This window comes from Melospiza melodia, chromosome 12 (assembly GCF_035770615.1).
Source record: "Melospiza melodia melodia isolate bMelMel2 chromosome 12, bMelMel2.pri, whole genome shotgun sequence".
Lineage (NCBI taxonomy): Eukaryota > Metazoa > Chordata > Aves > Passeriformes > Passerellidae > Melospiza > Melospiza melodia.
Genome location: NC_086205.1, coordinates 28,104,340 through 28,124,721, shown reverse-complemented (window position 1 = coordinate 28,124,721; position 20,382 = coordinate 28,104,340). Strand labels below are relative to the sequence as shown.

Below are 20,382 nucleotides of genomic sequence, written 5' to 3'. Positions count from 1 at the left end.
TAATTTTCTTACAAATTGCTGTGAGCAAGGTGATTGAACTTGTAGGAGTGCTGAAAATAGAGTGCATATTACTCTAGCCAAGTTCATTACTAGTTTTTCTGAAGGGTCATCCTTAACACGCTGCTCAGCTTCCATTAGAGCTATTGGAATTTTGCTTGTGATGGCGTAAAAGCTTTCTTGTTGATTTGGTTCTCACACGCCTCAGTGGCTGGGCCTGCGTTCCACAGACCCATACCCCCAGGTGACAGCATCAGAGCAGGTGCTTTCCTTCTGAGGAGCTGGCGCATTCTCCTTGGCTTCTGCAGAACTGAAGTGACTGGAGTGCTGGAGACAAAGCTTTTCATATCAGGCCCACTTCACATAAGGGCTGGGTTGTTTGTGCTCAAAGGCTGATTTTTTCATAAATGTTTGGTGATGAGTGCTTTTTTTCTCCCAGGCTTACTGCAGTGAAAGCAGTAAGTTCTGGGGCTGGGGTGAAGGAAACTTGTTCTTCCCCGTGGTGTAACCGTCCACTTGTTCTTTGCAGGATCTAGTGAAAAGCCATTTGATGTATGCAGTGAGAGAAGAAGTGGAAGTTCTGAAGGAACAAATAAAAGAATTAGTTGAAAGAAACTCTTTACTTGAACGAGAAAATGCACTGTTGAAATCCCTTTCCAACAACGATCAGTTATCGCAGCTGTCAAGCCAACAGGCCGCCCCCAGCAGCACGTCGCAGGCGCAGCCCGCGCAGCCGCCGCAGCCCAACGTGTCCTCGGCGTGAGCCGGCCCGTCCGCGCCAGCGCCGGCCCGCCGAGCGAGCAGCCTGCTTCTGTGTGTGTTTGGCCTTGTCAGTATTAGACAATCACCCCGCTGCTGCGGCGCAGGCCGTGCCCGCACTGCGCACGGAGCCCGCGCCGGGCCCGGCTGCGCACCCAGCTCTGCCACGGCCCGCGCGCTCTCCGAGGGTCCCATCGCTCCCGGGCTGCTCTGAGCCTCGCTGGCTGGTAAGGAGCAGCAATTCCTCTTCAGAGCCACTGTTCTTTTCATATAAGTAACATTTGCCTATGTTAGTTTCCTTTATTTGTTTTATTTATTACAGGGCTGCTATTTTCATAATGTACATGAACAATGTCACAGAACTTTTGAATTTTTTTTTTTTAATAAACCTCTGTATGGGTAAAATGATAGATGGGATTGCGTTAATAGATACAATGTCTAGGCAATAATTGAACAAAGAATCCTGGCGTATTTCTAACACTAATGGCAATTGACCTTTGGTATTTATTTACGGTAGTAAAGATCCAGCTTGAATGTAAATTTTGTATAGAGTGTAAGTATGAAGACCGTAGTGCATCTGTACAGGTAGTCACCAGTCCTTGTGATATAATAAATAAGTGATGGGCTATTTTGATGAAGAAAACTTTGCTCATTTCTGTTTCTACTTTTTAATAGAGAGAAGGGGGCCATGATTCCTCTGCTTTTTGACATTTCGTTTTTGGTTTGTTTTTTTGGGTGGGAATAAAAAGCTGTGAAATTGTTCAACCTACTTTGTAACCAAAGAAGCAAAGCTGTATAATTGAGTTGGTTGTTGGTTTTTTGTTTTGTTGTTTTGGGTTTTTTTTTTTTTATTTTATAATGCACATTCTTTATGTATTTTTTATTTAGTATTTTCTCATTCACAACTTTCTTTGCTGTCTCGCATGATCTGCATGACCTGTAATCTTTGAACCACTTCCGTACCTCATGTTTTTATCCAGCACTCTTAGTGTAATATGTACTAGTCTGTGAACAATGTCAATAAAGAGAAAGAACAGCTGGTGTTGGTGGAGCTAAGCTAGTGTGCTAGGCACTAGTTGTTAAAACAAATAAATGAAGTGAGCCATCTTTTGTTCATTTAAAATGGTGTTTTGAATTTCATATGCAGAAAACGTTTTGTTACATTGCAGATTTAATGTATTTAATAAATGCAACATGCAGATTAAATGCAGTGTATACTGAGTATTTAAATTAAAAATGTACATTTCATAAATACAGTTTCAAAAAAGACCATCATTTGTGTAAACTAATGCAGTGTGTCAAATCGATGTACAAATATATATATATATTTTAACACATTTTCTGAAATTAAACCAGTTTTGTTGAATTTTTTGGCTGTAGATGTTGTTGCAGTGTAATTAAAATCAGTAGCTCTTTTCTGAACAAAATGGAGAAATGTAGTGTCAGTGAGGCAGTAACAGACCAATGCCAGGGTTGCCACTTTTCATGCAGCAGACTGATTTCTTCCCTTCTAGGAGAAGCATCTTCTGATGCTGTCAGTGGCTGCCTTAGGGGTTTGGGTTTGCACTGACAGCTCTGAATAAACATCTGGGCCTGCTCAGTCACTACTGTGAATGTCTGCTTCAGTACTGGAGCCCTGAGCAGCTCTAACTCTGCTCAGGTTTATGTCTAAGGAAGAACCGAGGAAGCATTGGAAACTGCAAGTTTTGGTGTCTTCAGATCTCAAAGACGTGTCCATGTCCTGGAAACAGAGAAGCATCTCCTCCTGGTAAGCATCAGTTCAGCACAGTTCAAACAAAGCCTGTGTTGTGTGCTTATTGAAAAGTTCTTGCTAAAGTAACACCAAAATGATCTTTCCATTAGCTGTGGATTGGTATTTTCTGCCTGCTGCACCCCTGTGCTGTGAGCACTGCTGGGAGACTTTAGTGCCACAGATTAGAAAGCAAAATATTCCAGTAGCTATGTGCGTTTCCTCTGCAGCGTGATCAGTGGTTCACTCCAGCTGTGCAATGAGGATGATGCTGGTGAAGTAAGAAAAAAGGGACAAATTGGGGATTTCTGGGAACAAGAGTCCCTCAGGTGAGTAGTTGATTAAAACTTCTTGGAGGATTCTCTGTACCTGTCAGTTCACTTTTGAGTGAAACAGAACAGAGGCACCTTTCTGAAGCTGCCCCAGGTGGTGATTGATTGTTTTCCTGCTGGGAGCAGAGGGAGCAGCTCTGCTCCCCTGGGTGGGAATGCCTGTTCCTCTGTGTGTGAGAGCTGTGGGGCAGCGATGGGCGCGTCCTTCGCACCGGGGCGCTGCAGAGGCGCTTTCTCCAAAAGCAAGAAGCATTTAGTAAATCTGAAAAGGGATGAAACAAAGAGTGAACTGATGCTGTTGGAAAGCCTTCGCTTTGCTCCTGTCAGGTTTGCTTTGGGGGTTTGTGTTGAGTTTTCGCGTCGAGATAAGCTGTATTCAGCTGTGGACAGCGGCTCGGCTTGTGAGAGCCCTGTGAACTGTAGGAAAGGGTCAGAGAATGCTGCGGGCTCTTGTCGAGAGGCTGCCTGAGGAAAAGGAGCAGCAGTTCTCACAGGGACACCGCCGCGGTGTCGGCAGGTGTGCGGCTACCAGTGCCAGGGAGCCTCGGTGGCGCTGCTGGGACCCGTCCTTGGCCCGGCTCCCGCCGCTGGCCGGGCGCGCTTGGGCCGGCCCGGGGCCGAGCTGGCTGCGGGGGCCGGCTCTCCGCGCCAGGTGCGGGTGCTCTAACACGTGTCTTCGACATTGTTCCATAGCTTTGGTATAAAGGATTCAGCTGCTGTGTTCGCGGCAGCGTGTGCTTTGGCACGGGTGGGGAGCGGGCTGCAGTCGCGGTGTCACGACAGAACGCTCTGAATGCACTGAAGCTGGGCAGAAGAGGCTCCGAGTTAGGCCCGGCGTCTCAGACCGGACGTGACAGAAGATGAGGGGAAAAGCTACGGAAACAGCGGAGGATGCGGAGGAAATGCTTTCTGAGGAGAGCTTCAAGGCCGCGGCCCTGGCTCAGAGGGGAGCGCTTGCAGGAGGAGGCTGGCACAGCAGTGAGGCGGCTCTGGAGCAGGTTCGGGGTGAGGTGAGCACGGAGCCGCACAGACCCTTCCCTTCTCCCTAACCTTTCCCCGAGCCTTCCCCGGCTGCGGCGGGCGGGTCCGCCCATGGCGCGGCGGGACCTGCGGGGGCCGCGAGGCGGCGCTGTGGAGCGGGGCGGGGCTGTCCCCGCACCGCCCCCGCCCGGTCCTGTTCTCGTTCCCATTCCCGGTCCCGGTCCTGTTCTCGGTCCCGTTCCCGTTCCAGGATCCGCTGCCTCGGCCCGGTTCCCCGTCGCTCGGGCCCTCGCGCCGTCACTGCCAGCGACGCTGCCGCCGCCCTGTCCCGGGCTCCCGCCTCGGCGCAGGAGTTGTCCCCGCTCCACGAGGCTGTTCCTGGAGAACGCGGCTCCTGTCGCTGCCGGGTCCCCTCCGAGCTGCGTGTGCGCAGATGGGCGGGACACGGCGCCGGGGACGTGGCTGCGGCGCTTTGTGCGGTGCCAGCAGCTGCGAGAGGCCTGGCAGGACAGCAGGGAGCTCTCAGGGCCTTGGGAAGCAAACCGTGTGCCCCTCCTGATGCGCTGCTGAAGCGCAGTCCTGCAGCCAGCCTTGAGAAGGCTTCACAGGGGAAAAGAAAAAGCAATAATTGAGAGACAAGTGTGTCGCAGGTGGTCGGTGACGTCAGCTGAGCAGGCTCAGCTCCGCGGAGGAGCCCGAGCAGCCGCGGCTGTGGCGCGGGTCAGGCAGCGCCTCAGAGCGCCTCAGCTCTCGGGGCCTGGCAACGACAAACTGCATCTCACGAGGGAAAACAGACGGGGATTGCTCTGATGGGCTTCGGAAAGACACAAGTGTGGTGTTCTGCAGCATTTGTTCCTGGATGGGTGCAGCCAGAGCACAGCTGGGGCCAGAAGGGCCCTGCAGAGATGCCCCCAGCCCCAGCTCTGGCACTGCAGCTGCCCACGGCCCTCGCAATGCAGGCACAGTGCTGCACACACCTCTGCCCAGCTCGCACCAAAGCAAGGATTCACTGAACTTCCAAGAACCAACTCGTACAACCACCCTGAAGGCTCCCACAGCCCGGGAGCAGCTGCTGCGCTGGCACAGCCGGACCCGGGGCCGCCGTGCCATCCCCGGGAGCAGAGGGGCAGGGGATGACAGGAGGGCGCCTGCCGAGCCCCTGGGGGATGGCCGGGCCCGAGCGAAGGGCAGCGGCAGCTGGGCGTACCCAGAGCCTCGGCAGCCCCGGCTCGGGCCCCTGGTGCCAGCCTGGCCCATGGCACAGAGGCTCCTCCCAGGGGAAAAGCCAGTCAATCCCTGCTCGGTGTGAATGGTCAAGCCTCAACAGCCAGCAGAGCCCTGCCTTGCCCACAGCAGAGTGAACACAGCTTGCGTTTGAAAAGAACTTTATTTAAAATCAGCGATGATACAGACTGCCCCCGCTGTCACAGCACAAGGTGTCCCAGCACAAGGTCCCCGTGCCCTGGGCAGCCCCGGCTCACAGCAGTCCAGTGATTCCATATGGAAATACAACACATACAGATCTGCTCCTTCACGGCTAACAGGCAATTCAGTAACCTCAACCCATTTTGTTTTCTATGATTTCTAGCGTAACCAGACTTAAAATTTGTCTTCTAAGAAATCTGGAGAAATCTTCCTTTAGCAACAGCGTGCACCAGCTGAGCAATTCCCACCACCTTTGTCACCACGCAGACAGCAGAGCCAGCAGGAGTCAGGGCCATCAGCAGGGAAATATGATCAATAGCAGCATTTTCCACGTGATCTCAAGTTACAGTCGTCTACAGAAGAAGGAACTGTGATCACCAGTAGGGAAGCAGTTAATTACTGAATCCATTGTTAAAAGAAATTGAGTTGAAGGCAGGTTTTACCTTAAATAGGATTAAATATATATTGCAAGACACACCACACTCTGCAGGAGCTGCACATACAGAAGCAGAACTGTGGGCAGGGAGGCAGCGTGTGTCCCCCCCCGCACCCAATATTCCCACACAACATTGTCAAATTTAAAACTATCACCACTTGTTGAAAGTTGTCCAAGAAGTATTTACAGCACAGGCAGGGCTGGGAGAGGCTTGGGGAGCCGCAGGTCTGGCCAGGGTGCTCCCGCAGTCGACGGAGCTCCAGCGCTGGTCCTGCCAGAGCAGCTGCTGCCCGGCCGTGCCAGCTCCTCACACCCCTCTACCCCTACACAGACAAGCGTTTGGCGTGGATTAGGACAAAGCTACAGGCGGTGCCGCGGCGTGGGCACGGCGAGCACTGCCCATGCTGCAGTGGGCCCGCCCGGCGCACACGGGAGGATGCACGGCGGGGTCGGAGCACGAGAGGCTCCTCGGGAACATGCTGCACAGTCGGGCTCCAGCCTCTACAGGAATCCTGGCTTCCAGCGTCAAATAAAGCCATTTCCAGCTATACAGCGAGGGTGGCACTGATCTGGGAACGGTGTTTAAACAGATGCCAGTTCCTACGGACCTACGTCGCGTATAGCTCCACGTATTACAGAGACCAGGCCGGATCTTCAGCGAATAAGTAGGTCCACGATTGTAGATCAACAACAGACTTTTATTGCTTTATACATGTGGTGCTGTTCAAGGCACTGTGGCACGGGCTAGAAAACTCGGAATGACTCGTGAAGGGACCTGGAATGCGACACGGCCGGAGCCGCGCGCCGCTCCTCGGCAGCTGCCGCGGCGGCCGGGGCCGGCGGGCCATGGCCCGACACCGGCCCCTCACATGCCCATCCGGATGCTCTGGATGATCTGGAAGATAGCTGCAAGAAAGCGGAGAGGGGAGCGCTCGCCGGGCAGCGCCAGCAGCGGGCTCGGGGCCCCAAGGGGCAGCGCCCGGCCCGGAGGGGCAGCACCGGGCCCCGAGGGGCAGCACCTGGCCAGGAGGGGCAGTACCCGGCCAGGAGGGGCAGTACCCGGCCCGGAGGGGCAGTACTGGGCCAGGAGGGGCAGTACCCGGCCCGGAGGGGCAGCGCCCGGCCCGGAGGGGCAGCGCCCGGCCCGGAGGGGCAGTGCCCGGCCCGGAGGGGCAGCGCCCGGCCCGGAGGGGCAGCGCCCGGCCCGGAGGGGCAGTACCGGGCCCGGAGGGGCAGCGCCCGGCCCGGAGGGGCAGTACCGGGCCAGGAGGGGCAGCGCCCGGCCCGGAGGGGCAGTGCCCGGCCCGGAGGGGCAGTACCGGGCCCGGAGGGGCAGTACCCGGCCCGAGCCGCCGCCGGACCCGTCCGCCCGCGCGCGGCCGCTCACCTGATCCGCAGACCACGAAGATGAAGAGAGCCAACAGCCAGGGCCCGACCGACGCCTTCTCCTCCGGGGCCGTTCTCTGCGAGCACAGCACCGCCGTCAGCGCAGCGCGGCCCGGCCCCGCCACCCCCGCCCGTGCCCGCCCGGCTCGGCCCGGCCCCGCGCACCGAGGTCTTGGCGACGTTCCCCCGCTGGGTGATGTTCTTGCTGTGCTTCTCGTTGGCCATGCGGATGCGCTGCTTGGCCACCATGTCCGCGCTCGGCCCGGTCCGGTCCGGCCCGGCCGCCGCTGCCGCGTCAGCACCGCGCGCGCCGCACGCCGGGAGCGCGCCGGGGGCGGGGCCCGCGCGCGCCAACCCGCGCACGCGCCCCGGGCCCCGCCCCGCCCGGTAACGTGGCGCGCGCTGCGGCCGCTTCGCCGCCGCCGCCCCGGAACCGGAAACACCACTCCGCCCGCGCCCTAAGATGGCGCCGCCCACGCCGCTGCTCGCAGGTGCGTCTGGCCCGGGCCCGGGGCCGGTGCGCGGGAGATGGCAGCCAGGTTGGGGTGGGGTGGCCCGGGGCCCCTCCGGTGCCCGTCGGTTTCCGCCGCGCGGTCCTCCCCGGCGTGCGCTGCCGCGGCGTGGCCAAGTCCGGCCCCGGTCGTGGAGTTCTTGGTGGTGCCGGCCCCGGCGCTGGTCAGGGCTCGCCGGGCCCTGTGCTCGCTGGGCCAGGGCGAGCAGCGGAGCCCCAGAGGAGGCCCCGGTCCTGCCCCGAGCAGCCGCCCCGCCGCCGGCTCCCTCGCCCCGCGGAGCCCTCGTGGCCCCGTGTCGCGGATTCGTTCTCCGGCCGCGGGTGATTCACTCGCGGGTACCGGGGCGTGCGGGCGGCTGCTGCCGTGTCCGCTGCGCTCCGCGGGCTTTGGCTGCCGCTTCTCGAGAGGCGTGTTCTCTTTCCGTGTCTCACTTTTTAAACTCCCTCAACATAAGGGATGCGTATTGTCCTTTTCTGTATTTGCGAGCTTTAAACACGAACCCGTTTCCCCGCGCTCGGGCCCGTGGGGGCGGCAGTTGCTCGTGTGGATTTTTGGCTGCTCACTGCCGTCTGTTGTGAGTTTGGATCCTAACGGGGAGCGTGACGGGAGGGCTGGAGAACACGGTCCAGCAGGGCTGCGCTGGTCCTGGGGCACACCTCAGGTGTGCCAGGGGTTCCCTTAGGGTCTCTGGGGGCTGTGCTGTGCGTGAACGCTGTACAATTGTACTTGGGCGTGAGAAGAGCTGCTCTCCTGTGAGGCCGTGGCTGCCCACCCTGGGGCACATCCTGCACAGGGATGGCAGCTCCAGGGCCGTGTCCCGGCTGTGCCTGGGAATTTCCTTGTAGCAAGGCTGGGAAACACTATGCATGGCTCAGGGTTCATAAGTTAGAAAATCACTTGCTTTTCCAATTTCCTGCATTTGAAATGAGTTGTTTGTTTCCCCTGCAGTGAGAGGCTCCGAGGGGCTGTACATGGTGAATGGGCCCCCCAGCTTCACTGAGAGCGTGGCATTCCAAAGGTACTGCTGGCACTGGCACTAAAGAAATTGCTTTCTGAAAAGTGAGGGTAGACTGTGGGATTGAAAAATGTGTGAGTATAAGTGAGTTCAGAACACTGATGGCCTGGAAGGCTTTGCACTTGCCTGAGCTCTTGCTGCCAGGTGGCAGTCCCTGGGCAGGGGGAGCAGGGGCTGCACTGTGACACAGGGCTCCTCAGGAGCACAGCAGGAAAGCTCTTGGGTTGGTTTTTGATGAGAAAACCTTAACTGTGGCGCTGTTGGGTACTTACGTACGTTTCTCATTTCTTTAGGGATTCTGGAAAAAATTGCAAAGCTGTTGCTTTTAGCAAAGATGGCTCCCTCTTTGCCTGGTGCAATGGAGAAAAGTGGGTGCATTTTATTATCTTAATGTTTAGCTTGTATGAAATGTAATCAGTTATGCCTTATTTACTCTTGTCTGTGTAAAGATGATTGCTGTTAATGCAAGTGTTTGCATGTACACTTGAAATGGAGTTTATCAGATGAAATATTTTGTGTTCTTGGTGCAGCCACGATGCACCCATTCCCATGCAGTCTGGTATGCTCTCTTTTATTTGGTTGTTTTTTTATTCATGGCTCCCAGTACCTGGTCTCTGGGATTAATCTATTAGTAGAGTGCACAGAAAATAATGAGTCTATTCACCTTGTGAACATTACAATACAAGGTTCCTTTTTTATAGGTCAGGTGCATTATAGAGTTCACTCTCATATTTAGAGCTTATGTGTTGCATACAAAAATGCATATTATGTTTTGACCAGTGGTTTCTGTCAGGCTTGGGTGTCTGGTTTTAAAATGTGCTCTTGGAAAATTTTTGTAAAAACAAGGGGGGCAGGGGAAGCTCTTCCAATTTTGTTCCATTGGCCAAATTTGGAGCAGATCTAGAAGAGTCAAAGACTTGAACAATTCTCTCAGCATTAATTAACTATTGTAAGCATGTTTTATTGAAATAGCATCTTTTGGTTCCAGAGTCAATGTTTTTAATGTCACCAGAGCTGAGTTACTGCAGTCCTTTGATCTCCCAAAGACAGTTTGCCTTGAATTCTCGCCAAAGAATAATGTTCTGGCAACGTGGCAGGCCTATGCAAGTGAGTATTGTACCAGCTGGGGCTTTGTGCCAGCTGGGAGGCTTTGAGCCCATGTGTGTTGGCCAAATGAGCAGTGCAGGAAGGCGCGGGAGGTTGTGTGGGCAGTCAGGAGCACAGTGCAGAGGGAGGGATGCGTCTGAGAGCAGCTGGTGTGGGCCATGCTCACCCACGCTCGGTCAGTGCCCGTGCTCACAGTCCCTCTGTCACTCAGGCACGTCTTTCCTGAGCTTTGGGAAGCGGTCCTGGTGCCGTGTGCCCTGCAGGCAGCTCCTGTTCTTGGGCAGGCAAGGGACATGGTGTGCTGTCCTGGAGAGTTGTGTCCTGCCTCGGGCCCATGGCTGGAGGGTTCTTCCTGTCCAGAGCTTTATTCCTGCTCTGCATCCCTGGGCGGTTTGAGATCCTGGTTTGGAGAGCTGCAGTCCTGCCTGAGGCACAGACAGTGTGAATGCTGCCTTGGGAGGGAAGAGCTGGGCAAGGCTGGGCCTTGGGAGCTGGGACAGGCTGTAGGGTAAGAGAACATCACAAGCTGTGAGCTGCTCTGGGGCTGCTGTGAGTCACTGACAGCAGCAGGCAAGCTGGGCTAGCCTGGGTAAGGAGAGGAGTACAGACAGCTTAAAGGCAGCAGAACCGTTTTGCATGGCTTGCAGAGAGAGCAGCAGTGACTACAGTGGAAGGGACAAAATCACCTCATTCCTGTGAGAGCAAAACACTGGAGTGGAGAACATGCCTCTGTTGTTTGCCCTGAGCATGGTTTTGGGTTTGGATTAAAGAGCTGTGCAGGTGTTGGTTGCAGCCTTGCAGTGGGGAGTAGAAACCCTGCACTCCAAATGTGAGTTCTTCATGCAAGCAGGCTGAGGTTAATAGGTGCAGCAATCAGCATTCATGGGTTTGGTCCCTCAGGGGCAGAAGCCGCATGCTTGTGAGATGTTCATGCAGAACCATGAGGTGGGATGTTGGGGTGAAGCAGATTTAAGCCTCAAATACCACTATGTTTTTTTGCAGCTGCTAAGGATGGCACAGCCGGGGTGCCCAACCTGCAGCTCCATGATCTGAGAACTGGAAAATGCTTAAAGTCTTTTGTGCAGAAAAAGATGCAGAACTGGTAAATAAGCCTTCCAGATGCTAATTGTTTACAAAGAAATGTGGTTTTCAAAATCTGATCCAGGTAAATGGAGCTGTTAGTGTGGCGTTGGCTTTCAAAGCAATGCCTGCTGCTAGCTGAAAGCCAGAGTCTGTGCCTGTGAGTGTCTGTGTGTAGTTTATTGTAAATTCACTCTCACTTTGCACCACAGAGGAAAGCTGAGCAGACAATAACTAAGTCCACTTGTATATTTTTGCTATGCAGATGTCATTTATCCACATTAAATGTATCGTGTTTGGACATTGTGGGTTCACAGTAGAGGGAAAAAACAATCCTGGAGTGCTAATGATGAGCATCATTTCGTGTTTCTGACTTTCCCCTTAATGTGCAGGTGTCCTTGCTGGGCAGAGGATGAAAGCATTTGTGCCAGAAATGTGAACAATGAGGTGCACTTCTTTGAAAACAACAACTTCAGTATGCGAGTATTTCTCTACATTTAATTCCCTCTATAAATGCTGCTTCTTTTGAGGGGTGGTTTTTGTTTTCAGGTTTTTCTTTGTTTCTTCATTTGCTTGCCTTTTTTTTTAAATACTGCCTACATTTTATTTCAGTTTGGAATTCAGAATCATTATTTCACTTTCTTATTTATCTTTTCACTGACTGACATGATGTGAAATGCATCTGATTCTCAGTAAAAAAGGCCTTATTCTATATAGTTATTCATTTAATGAGATCCGTGAAATTGTTTTGTAGAAAATGTGATCTGCCATTACTTCCTTGGGTTGTGCATATTCTGTCAATAGATTGCTAAAAATGGCTCATTAAAAAATTGGTGGCAAAAATGAAATAGTGAAGCCTGAAGATTTTTACCGCAGAGATTTACTGTTGGTGATAGAATATTTGGAGTCGATAGGTGTTTAAAAGGGAAAGGGGAAGAAAAAAGCAGAAAGATAAAAACTAATTAGAACAAAAATGTAAAGGAGTGAAGAGAAAACTGAGGGGAGAACAGCAGCATGTGGTTTTAGTTTTGTATTTAGTTTTGCATTCTTTGTTTTGTTTTAAATATAAAGTTGATAGAAGAATTAGGGCTACAAGAGGTTCAGTTTCCTGAGAATTAGCCCTGGTGATGTTAAACAAGCTGTGGGAAGCATGGAATGTCAGCCTCAGCAGGATGTCTGCTGGCAGTGCACATTCCTGGCTGCAGTGGAGCTGTGGGTGATGCTGTTGCCATCAGTTGTGCTGAGCCCTGAGCAGCCTGTTGGGAAGAGTTATCCCATGGAGGTGTGAGGGGAGAGCCCCTGCCTCTGTGTGATGGCGCCTGAATGTGACTGAAGCCAGCACAGATAAGGTGAAGAAGATCTGCTTCAAACACAGGCTGCATTCACCTTGGGTTCAGAGGCTTCCTTTGCTTTTTGAACTTCTAGATACTAAGTGCTGAGTTTCAGGCATAGGCTTGATTAAAGCTGGTTTTGTAGGTGAAATGGGAAAATAATAGTTGTTTGCCTAGAAAAAGAGATCCTTTGTGATTGTCTTTACTGGTCTGCGTTATGCAGGATACAGCCCCACAGCAGGATGTGGTTAGGACATCCAGGTAACATGGTTTGTCATTAACATCAGACATCTGTGGCCTTTTTCTTGGCAGATACCATTGCAAACAAGCTGCATTTGCAGAAGGTCAGTGATTTTATGCTGTCCCCAGGAGCACAGCCAGCCAAGGTACTTCTGATCCAGCTTCCAACCTTTTTTTTTGTTTTCTTAAAAAAAAAAACGCACTGTGATTTTAGTACTAGTGTAACTATTTTAGTAACTATGCCTCAGCTACCAAGGCTTTAACCTGCAGTGAAATCTCATGGCTGTTTCAGGTTGCTGTTTATGTCCCAGGCAGCAAAGGTGCTCCGTCCTTTGTCAGGCTCTACCAGTACCCCAACTTCGGGGGCCCGCAGTCAGCACTAGCCAACAAAAGCTTCTTTAAAGCTGACAAGGTGACAATGCTGTGGAACAAAAAAGGTATAGCAGCTGTGTACTGACACTTTTATATTGTGCTCATTTGGGATTGACTTTGTTTGCTGTGTGGGGTTTGTGTTTAATTTGCATATGTTGATAAATCCTGAGGGCGGCCATTAATGCTTTGCTGAGATGCATTTCTGCACACCCTGGAGTGCTCAGCACTTATCCTGTGACTTTCATAATTTTTTGTGTTGTACTTGAAAATATTCTATACATGCTGGTAAATTTTTCAGTTGAATGACAAATTCCTATATAATTTTGCACTCTGTGTCGATAATGAAATTGGATTGTAAACATAACAACAGTTCATGTGATGATATGATCTTAACCTGTAGAATTATCTGTATGCATACATATGATAACTGGGGTGAGCTGAGAAGCCTCTGTGCTTTGTTGTTTGTTAGCAATGAGCTGTTTCAGAATGGTTTTGTACAAATCATTTTCCTTCTACCCACATAGTTTGGAATGTAAAGGAAGGTGTTGAAACCATGCTTGGGGACTGTGAGAGACAGCAAAGATTGTTGCTTGAGACATTTTGGGGTGCGTGTGTCTGTGGGAAGGGGCAGGCTGGGCCTTGCCCTGGTGAGACAGTGCCCTGCTCTGCACCCCCCACAGCTTTGGATAACAGATGTGCATACATAAGATGTTGAAGAAATGTTTCAGTCAAGGATTGATCAGGATGTTTGGTTTCTGCCATAGTTTAATTTTTTTTTAATAGCCGCAAAGGACGTTCACTTGCTTGTGATCTAACAGTAAATGAATAGAGAAAGAAATGTATTCAGTGCTTTTGTGTTCGCATTTAGGAAAAGCTCAGTTCAAAAGAGACCGATACCACACAAGCACCCAGTAGGAGCTCATGGCAGAGCTGGCTGTGCTCAGTCAGGTGTTTAGTGCAGCGGCTGCCGTGGTTTCCAGCAGCTGTGCTGCAGTAACTGTGTGTGTGTGTTCGCAGCCACGGCCGTGCTGGTGGTTGCCAGCACCGAGGTGGACAAGAGCGGTGCCTCGTACTACGGCGAGCAGACGCTGCACTACCTGGCGGCCAGCGGGGAGAGCGCCGTGGTGCAGCTGCGTGAGTACGGGCGGGGCGGGGCCGGGCGGGGCCGGGCGGGGCGGGGCCGGGCGGGGCGGGGCCGGGCTGGGCGGGGCCGGGCGGGGCTCCGCCGCCCTGCAGCTCCTGCCTCTGCCAGGCTCCTTAGTCTCATGAAGTGACTGTTAGAACAAAATCCTCTAAACAAAAAATCCTTTACCTTTTTTTTTTTGTTGTTGTTTGTTTTCTACCTCTGCAGGGGGATGTTGCTTTTTTCTGGGTTGGTGTGGGGTTTTTTTCAGTAGCTGGATTTTATTACCTATGATAGACTTACCATCTTAATGTGGCATTCAGTTAATACATACATAAAGGTTCCAGTAAATACATACTGATAATTTGACTGGGAAGGTGTTCAGGTGCACAGGGAGGGAACTATACTCATTTTCTGAGAAAACACCTGGACAATGGAGCCAGGTTGATGTCTGAGAATCCATAATGGGCAGGAATGTGTGTAACCAAACAGAATAGTCCTACCTGCACTTAAACACATGCAAGATACTGCCCTCAGTGAGCCAGGGCAGAGTGACAGCAGTGTTTCGAAGTCTGTGGGAAAATAAAACTCCTTTATTTTGTATTGTAATACTGAAAGTGTTTTAAAACCTAAAAATGACATATTGGAGGGCAGCAGATGAATGTGCTTAATTCCAGTGTCTAGCTTTAACTGGAAATCCATGCCTGAACTTCTGCTGTGGGGGTCTTTTTTCCTTCTCTCAAGCTCTTGCTCTTGTGTGCAAACATCTGGCCTGCTTGGGATTGTAGAGGCTGGTTTGTTGGGAGTGCTTGGGAGCACTGGGGTTGGGGTGACGTGGACTGCCTTTGCTGGGGGTGAATGTGACTTCCATAACTGTGCTGGCTGGGAGCATTTCCAGTTTGCCTTCTGCTGCAAAACTTGTGGATGAGTACTGTGCCCCGTTTCCCCTTGATAGTAACTCCCCTGGGGAAGGAGAATTGGGGTCATGACTCAGTATATAGAATCTCTTTGGGAGTAGTTTGACCCAGCTTACAAGTAGAGCACTGCTTGTTTAACTACATACCTACTAAAATGTTCTTTATTTCTACTGCATCTGTATTTAACAGGAAGTCTTTTCATTTAATTTAGCTATTTCTTTTCAAGGAAAAGTCCAAACTGATAAAAGCAAGTGCTGGCACTTGGACTGAGAGTGCCTGTGGAGTTGGATCTTTTTTGAAGTGCAATTTTGAAGCTTTTTTCCACTCTGGCATTTTCGACTAAGATGTGGTGCTGCTGCAGGCTCTGGCAGAGCTCTGAAGCCTGCATGGAGCTGTCCTCATCTCTCCAGCTGTTGCTGTCACCAAGTGTCATTTTCTGTCACCTCTGTAGCTGAGCTGCATTGGGTTAATATCACTGAAAAGGTTTAGAAGGGGAACACACAGTGTGATCCTTGTTTCTAAAGATAATGAGACTTCAGAGTGACAACAGACATGAACCATTTAACTCAGTTTGAACATCTTGGGTCAAGTCTGAATTTAAGGATTCAGTAATGCATTTGGCATTTATCTGAACTATAGGTGAATATACCCAGATGATGAAAAGTTATATGGTTTGTATTTACCTCGGGGTATTTTACCTGAGTTTTCATCACTAATTCATTATTCTTCAATATATCCTAATGTTCCAACCCCCAGAATAGCTTCTAACAGTAGCAAGTTTTGATCATTACATGTAAGGCCATTTTTGTGTGCTCACCCACATTAAAGTCTGACTTATAAAATATTGTGCATGGGCATGGTCCAGAGATAACTCAGGTCACTATTGCTTACCTTTACAAAGCTGAACTACACAATATTTCTTAGATTAAAAGAAGAGAAGCTATTATCCAGCTGGTATAAAACTCCTGTTTTTGCAGGTTTCCAGTGGGACAATTTGAGAAGGCCCTGAGGTCATACTTGAGGAAAAAAAAAAACGGAATTTTTTTACATGTCAAGCTATGCTTACTGTTAAAGTGTTGGTGCTGGCCGTACAGAGGTAATTTGGAATGACTGCAGTTGTTGTTGCAAACTGTAACTAAAGTTATCAGAAGATACAAGGTTGTTTTTCCCTCTGTTGTTAGCAGAAATAATTTTCACCGTCAATAATTAGAATACATCATTTTAGCGAAGCATGAAGAGTCACTATGGATTTTATTTTGGCTTGCTCTGAAAAAAGTGTCTCCCAACAGCTGCATGTTCTTCCTTTTCCTTTAGCCAAAAACGGCCCTATTTACGATGTTGCCTGGAGCCCCAATTCTGTCGAGTTCTGCGCTGTGTATGGTTTCATGCCTGCCAAAGCCACGGTTTTTAACCTGAAGTGTGACCCCGTGTTTGATTTTGGCACCGGGCCTCGCAACGCTGCCTACTACAGCCCCCACGGACACATCCTGGTGCTGGCAGGGTTTGGGAACCTCAGGGGACAGATGGAAGTGTGGGACGTTAAGAACTACAAGCTGATTTCCAAGCCGGTGGCCTCGGATTCCACGTACTTCGCGTGGTGTCCCGACGGGGAGCACATCGTGACGGCCACGTGCGCCCCGCGGCTGCGCGTCGGCAACGGCTACAAGATCTGGCACTACACGGGCTCCGTGCTGCACGCCCGCGAGGTGCCGGCGGACCAGGAGATGTGGCAGGTGTGCTGGCAGCCCTTCCCGGACGGCGCGTTCCCCGAGAGAGCGGTGCGGTACCAGGCGGTGCCCGGCGAGCCGCCCCGCGCCGCGCCCGGCCCCGCGCAGGCGTACCGCCCGCCCGCCCTGCGCCACCGGCCCGCCGCGAGCTCCAAGCTGGTGAGTGCCCTGCCCCGGGGCTCTGCCCGCCCGCCCCGCGGCTCCGTGGAGCTCGGCCTCGCCATCTGCGCGCTTTTGAGAGCAGCCTGAGAACAGCAGCCAGGCTGACAGCGCTGCGGGGGCTCGGAGGGGTTTTGGTGACCTCCTTTGGCACTCTGCTCACAGTTTGCAAGAATGTGTGCTAGAAAGCTCTCATCTCTTTGGCCCAAACACTGTCCTTTCACAAAGCATTTGCAACCTTCTGTAATACTCTTTGCAACATGCACTGGAACACTAAACTCATGTGCTGAAATTGAGTACTCTGGTTAGGAAAGAAGCCTCTGATCTGGGTGACTTGACCCTGCCAGTTCTGAACGCAGCCAGCCTGGGGCTTGAATAGCCTCCCAACAGCCATTCTTTCTTGGGTTTTTAATGAGGTAAATGTACTTACTGGAGATTGGATCATCAGCAAGTCAGCTGTAGCTTAAACACATTTCAGTACAGTGATCTGCTTGTATAATTAGTTTTTTTCTGCAGGTTTCCAGAGTAGGCTGAGTAGAACTAATTCCATGTAACAGCTGCACCCTTAGTGTTTGGGTCCCGGAGAGCTTTGATTTTGAGCCTGGTGCTTTGCAGCAGACTGTGAGCAGTCTGTTGTTAGCCATGCTGAGGGCTGCTCTCACAGACCATCCCTGAGCAGAGGGAGTAGGGAAAAGATACAGTCAGTAAAATAATTCTCCTTACTTATATGGGCAAAAAGTTTTGTCACACGCATTAAAAAAATACAGTTCCACAGTTAAGAGTTATCTTAAAAACACCAAACAGCCCCCTTTCTCAGCCCTCACTGCCTCCCAAGTCCCCTCCCAGCACTCAGCCTTCCTCTCTGGTCATCAGGAGTTTGAACTACAAAGCTGTCAGTAACAGCAAAATGCCAGGCTTCAGTCATTTTGTGATTGGTTATTCTTCTTGGATTTTGTTTCCTTCCTGAGATAGAAAACAGTGATTTTGTTTACTTACTGGAAAACTATGAAATCATTGGGGCACACGGGGTAGTCCCATGCATACTCGAGTGGATGAGTTTGAAACCCTTTTCACCTTTCTTTGGCTGTTCCAAGGAGTGTGTACTTTTTCCTCCACTTTCTTTCTTTTTTCTTTCTTTTTTCTTTCATCTTTGCATATGATGTTGTCTGAGGTAGATTTTGGGGTTTCTGTGCCAACATGGAATGTGGGGTTTTAACCATTTTGCATGTCCCGCAGCATGAAGATGAGCCACCTCAGAACATGAAACCCCAGCTGGGAGGCAGTGATAAGCCAGTGTCTAAAATAGCTCTCAAAAATCAGAGGAAGCACGAAGCTAAGAAAGCTGCTAAACAGGTACTGCAAAAGTCGTGGTTGTAAGAATCACGTTAATTAGTTAATTAGCTTCCCCAAAGGCAGTGGTCAGTCTTTATGTGGCAGTGTGGGAAGGGCAGCAGAGTTTAACCAGAGAAGAGCAGCTACAGAAGGGTGATTCAGTAGTAACAGCTTTGCTGAGCCGCTGCAAATGTTAGCTAAAATCAGTGTGGAGACAAGGTGATTCTGGCTCCTCACATCCTGCAGAATGTGGTTTGGCTTTAGGTAGGAGGGAGGAACAGGTGGGTGCTTTGTGTTCCCTGCAGGTCAAGGCTGAGGTGTGTATTTAGGGCAGACCAGAGACAGCCTGTCTGTCACTTCTGGACTTACTGTTCATTGACTAGGTAGATAAAAGTCAGCTTTTGGTATTAGCCTTCCAATTACTACAAACCTCTGCCACAATAATTTCTTTAAATGCTATTTAAAAAAATTTCTAGCACTGCTTTTGAGCCCTTTATTTTTGCTTCACAGACAATGACCCAGTCTGCTTTGTAAAATATTTGTGTATGTATTTGTCGTATCACCCTTAAACTAGTGTTTCCCTGTGCTGTGTGTGGTTGGGACCTTGAGGAAGTAGAAATTAAACAAGAAACAGCATGTGAGCTGTTCCACATAAGCCTTTGTCCATGGAAGGCAGATCAATAGATAATGCAGTACCTCAGAGCAAGTCATCCTGGATTTTGGAATATGTCCAGCAAACTGGGGAAAGAAGGAATATTAAATGGATCCTCTAAAGTGATTAAAGACATTTTTCATTCTCTTTGTAATCAAAGGTATTTTCTATATTGTGTTTATGTGTCTACAGGAGGCCAAAGCTGATGCGCCCCAAGGCCCTGCCCAGGTCAGAACCCCACAGAATGCCCTACAGAACACTGTGCCAGCCATGACAACGGGAGATCCTGAAGTGGATAAGAAGATAAAGAATTTGAAAAAGGTGCGAAGAGATTCTTAGATTTCTAACAGACAGTATTCCTGCAAGGGCTGGTCTGTCAGACCTAGTGCAAGTGTAAGGTGAGCTGAGTCCAGGAGCATGCAGGAACCTTCACGGAATTGTCCCAGATTTGTACCCCCCTCCCACCTGTGCAGCCATCGTGTGCCAGGGCTCCTGAAGGTCCCATCAGAGGTGGCAGCACAGGGAGGAGTTTCTAAAGCTGACCCTCAGGAACGCTGTTGGGGTGCAGCCAGTCCCAGCTGAGGGTCAGGGTGCCCTGGCAGGTGTTGGTGCTCAGACAGGAGCTCTGTGCCTTCCGTGGGTGTTGGGACCTGCATCTGCCAAGGGAACAATCTGCCAAGTGCCCTTGTGGCCTGAGTGCAAAGTTTACTGCCAGTCCTGAGAATTCTTGCATTAAATAATTCCAGAACAGGAATTGTTAAGTTCTGGCTAGAGAATCTTTCCCATTTATCTTGCTGCCTCCTGCTGCTCATAGTCTCTGGATTAACTTTCCAGGCTTTTTGAGGAGAATGTGTGGTGAAGAGGGATGATGATGGAGTAATTTCCAGTTTTGGATCTAGCCCTTCAGTGAGACAACGCCTGGTGTTTGTTTCTGAGATGAAGTACTGCTGTTCCTAAGTTCTATTCCTGAAAGAAATGTGGGTTGTGGGTGGGAAATTCTGGGTGAAGCAGCTGGAGATGGTCAAGGGATTGTGCTTTCCATAGAGACCTGCCTCCAGACACATCAGTAAGATTTATTTTCTGTTGTTGTTTCACCAGTATTTTTGTTTGTTTGTTTGTTTCAGAAACTAAAGGCAATTGAGCAGCTGAAGGAACAGGCAGCTGCTGGCAAACAGCTGGAGAAGAATCAGGTATGATTGAGATCTGCACAATTTATTCCAGGTTCATTTTATAATAAGCTACATCTATGACATTTTCTGCTCTAGGTGGAGAAGATTCAGAAAGAAGCTGCTCTCCTTAAGGAACTGGAAGACCTAGAACTGGGTGTTTAAATCTTCCTCGAGCTCCAGTGTGGTGCTATCACAAAGTTCATGCAAAATGTAATTTTGTTAAACATTTCAGCAGATGACCAAGGGTTCGACAGTCCACAGATTTGCTGCTCATTTGCCTTTATAAAAGAGTTTTCCAAAAGATTTGTGCACATGAAGCCGTAAGCAAGCGATGAGTATCCATCAGCCAGTTCTGCTGCTGTTCCAACGAGAAATGCGCTCCTTTTCTGAGAACATACTGCCTAGACCAGATTTTTTTTCCTTATTTGGGTGGGAGAAGGGAAGGCGACAAAGACATTTGATAGCTTTATGATATTTAAGAAGAGATGCGATCTTTATGCGATGACGGGCTGTAGATGAAATAAAGAGCCTTTATAACAGCGAGCTGTCGAGCGCTGTGTGCCCGCCAGGGGGCGCCAGG

General features: G+C 50.6%; 3 protein-coding genes across 27 annotated transcripts in view; 2 read left to right on the top strand and 1 right to left on the bottom strand.

Moving 5' to 3' along the window:
* Positions 1–1,962, top strand: part of TSC22D2 (TSC22 domain family member 2) — an 84,115-nt gene extending 82,153 nt beyond the window's left edge. For 19 of the 23 annotated variants that reach the window (XR_010029247.1, XR_010029246.1, XR_010029236.1 and 16 more), the window contains one exon: positions 527–539. Coding sequence is in view for 2 of the 23 variants with exons in the window: in XM_063167505.1 (XP_063023575.1) it covers positions 527–760 (234 nt within the window). In the remaining 21 variants the exon portion in view is untranslated. Of the gene's footprint in view, positions 1–526 lie in introns of all 23 variants that reach the window. The other 4 variants (XM_063167505.1, XM_063167504.1, XR_010029235.1 and 1 more) reach the window with 3 other exon arrangements.
* A 1,742-nt stretch (positions 1,963–3,704) lies between these two features.
* Positions 3,705–20,345, top strand: EIF2A (eukaryotic translation initiation factor 2A). 3 transcript variants are annotated; one of them, XM_063167502.1, is made up of 14 exons: positions 3,705–3,848; positions 8,527–8,596; positions 8,887–8,961; positions 9,582–9,700; positions 10,703–10,802; positions 11,173–11,255; positions 12,424–12,497; positions 12,644–12,788; positions 13,741–13,857; positions 16,078–16,649; positions 17,886–18,002; positions 18,826–18,954; positions 19,758–19,823; positions 19,899–20,345. In XM_063167502.1, the coding sequence occupies exons 2-14, from the start codon at positions 8,550–8,552 to the stop codon at positions 19,962–19,964; spliced, it is 1,710 nt and encodes a 569-aa protein (XP_063023572.1). In that variant the 5' UTR covers positions 3,705–3,848; positions 8,527–8,549; the 3' UTR covers positions 19,965–20,345. The 3 variants fall into 3 exon arrangements, with proteins under 3 accessions (XP_063023572.1, XP_063023573.1, XP_063023571.1); XM_063167503.1 differs by lacking the exon at positions 3,705–3,848 and adding an exon at positions 7,479–7,557 and having other exon boundaries at positions 16,078–16,496; XM_063167501.1 differs by lacking the exon at positions 3,705–3,848 and adding an exon at positions 7,479–7,557.
* Positions 5,188–7,376, bottom strand: SERP1 (stress associated endoplasmic reticulum protein 1). Its single transcript, XM_063167498.1, has 3 exons — positions 7,232–7,376; positions 7,068–7,143; positions 5,188–6,586 (listed from the first exon to the last, which is right to left on the bottom strand). Exons 1-3 carry the CDS (start codon positions 7,313–7,315, stop codon positions 6,546–6,548), a joined length of 201 nt encoding a protein of 66 aa, XP_063023568.1. The 5' UTR covers positions 7,316–7,376; the 3' UTR covers positions 5,188–6,545.
* Positions 20,346–20,382: the final 37 nt, after the last annotated feature.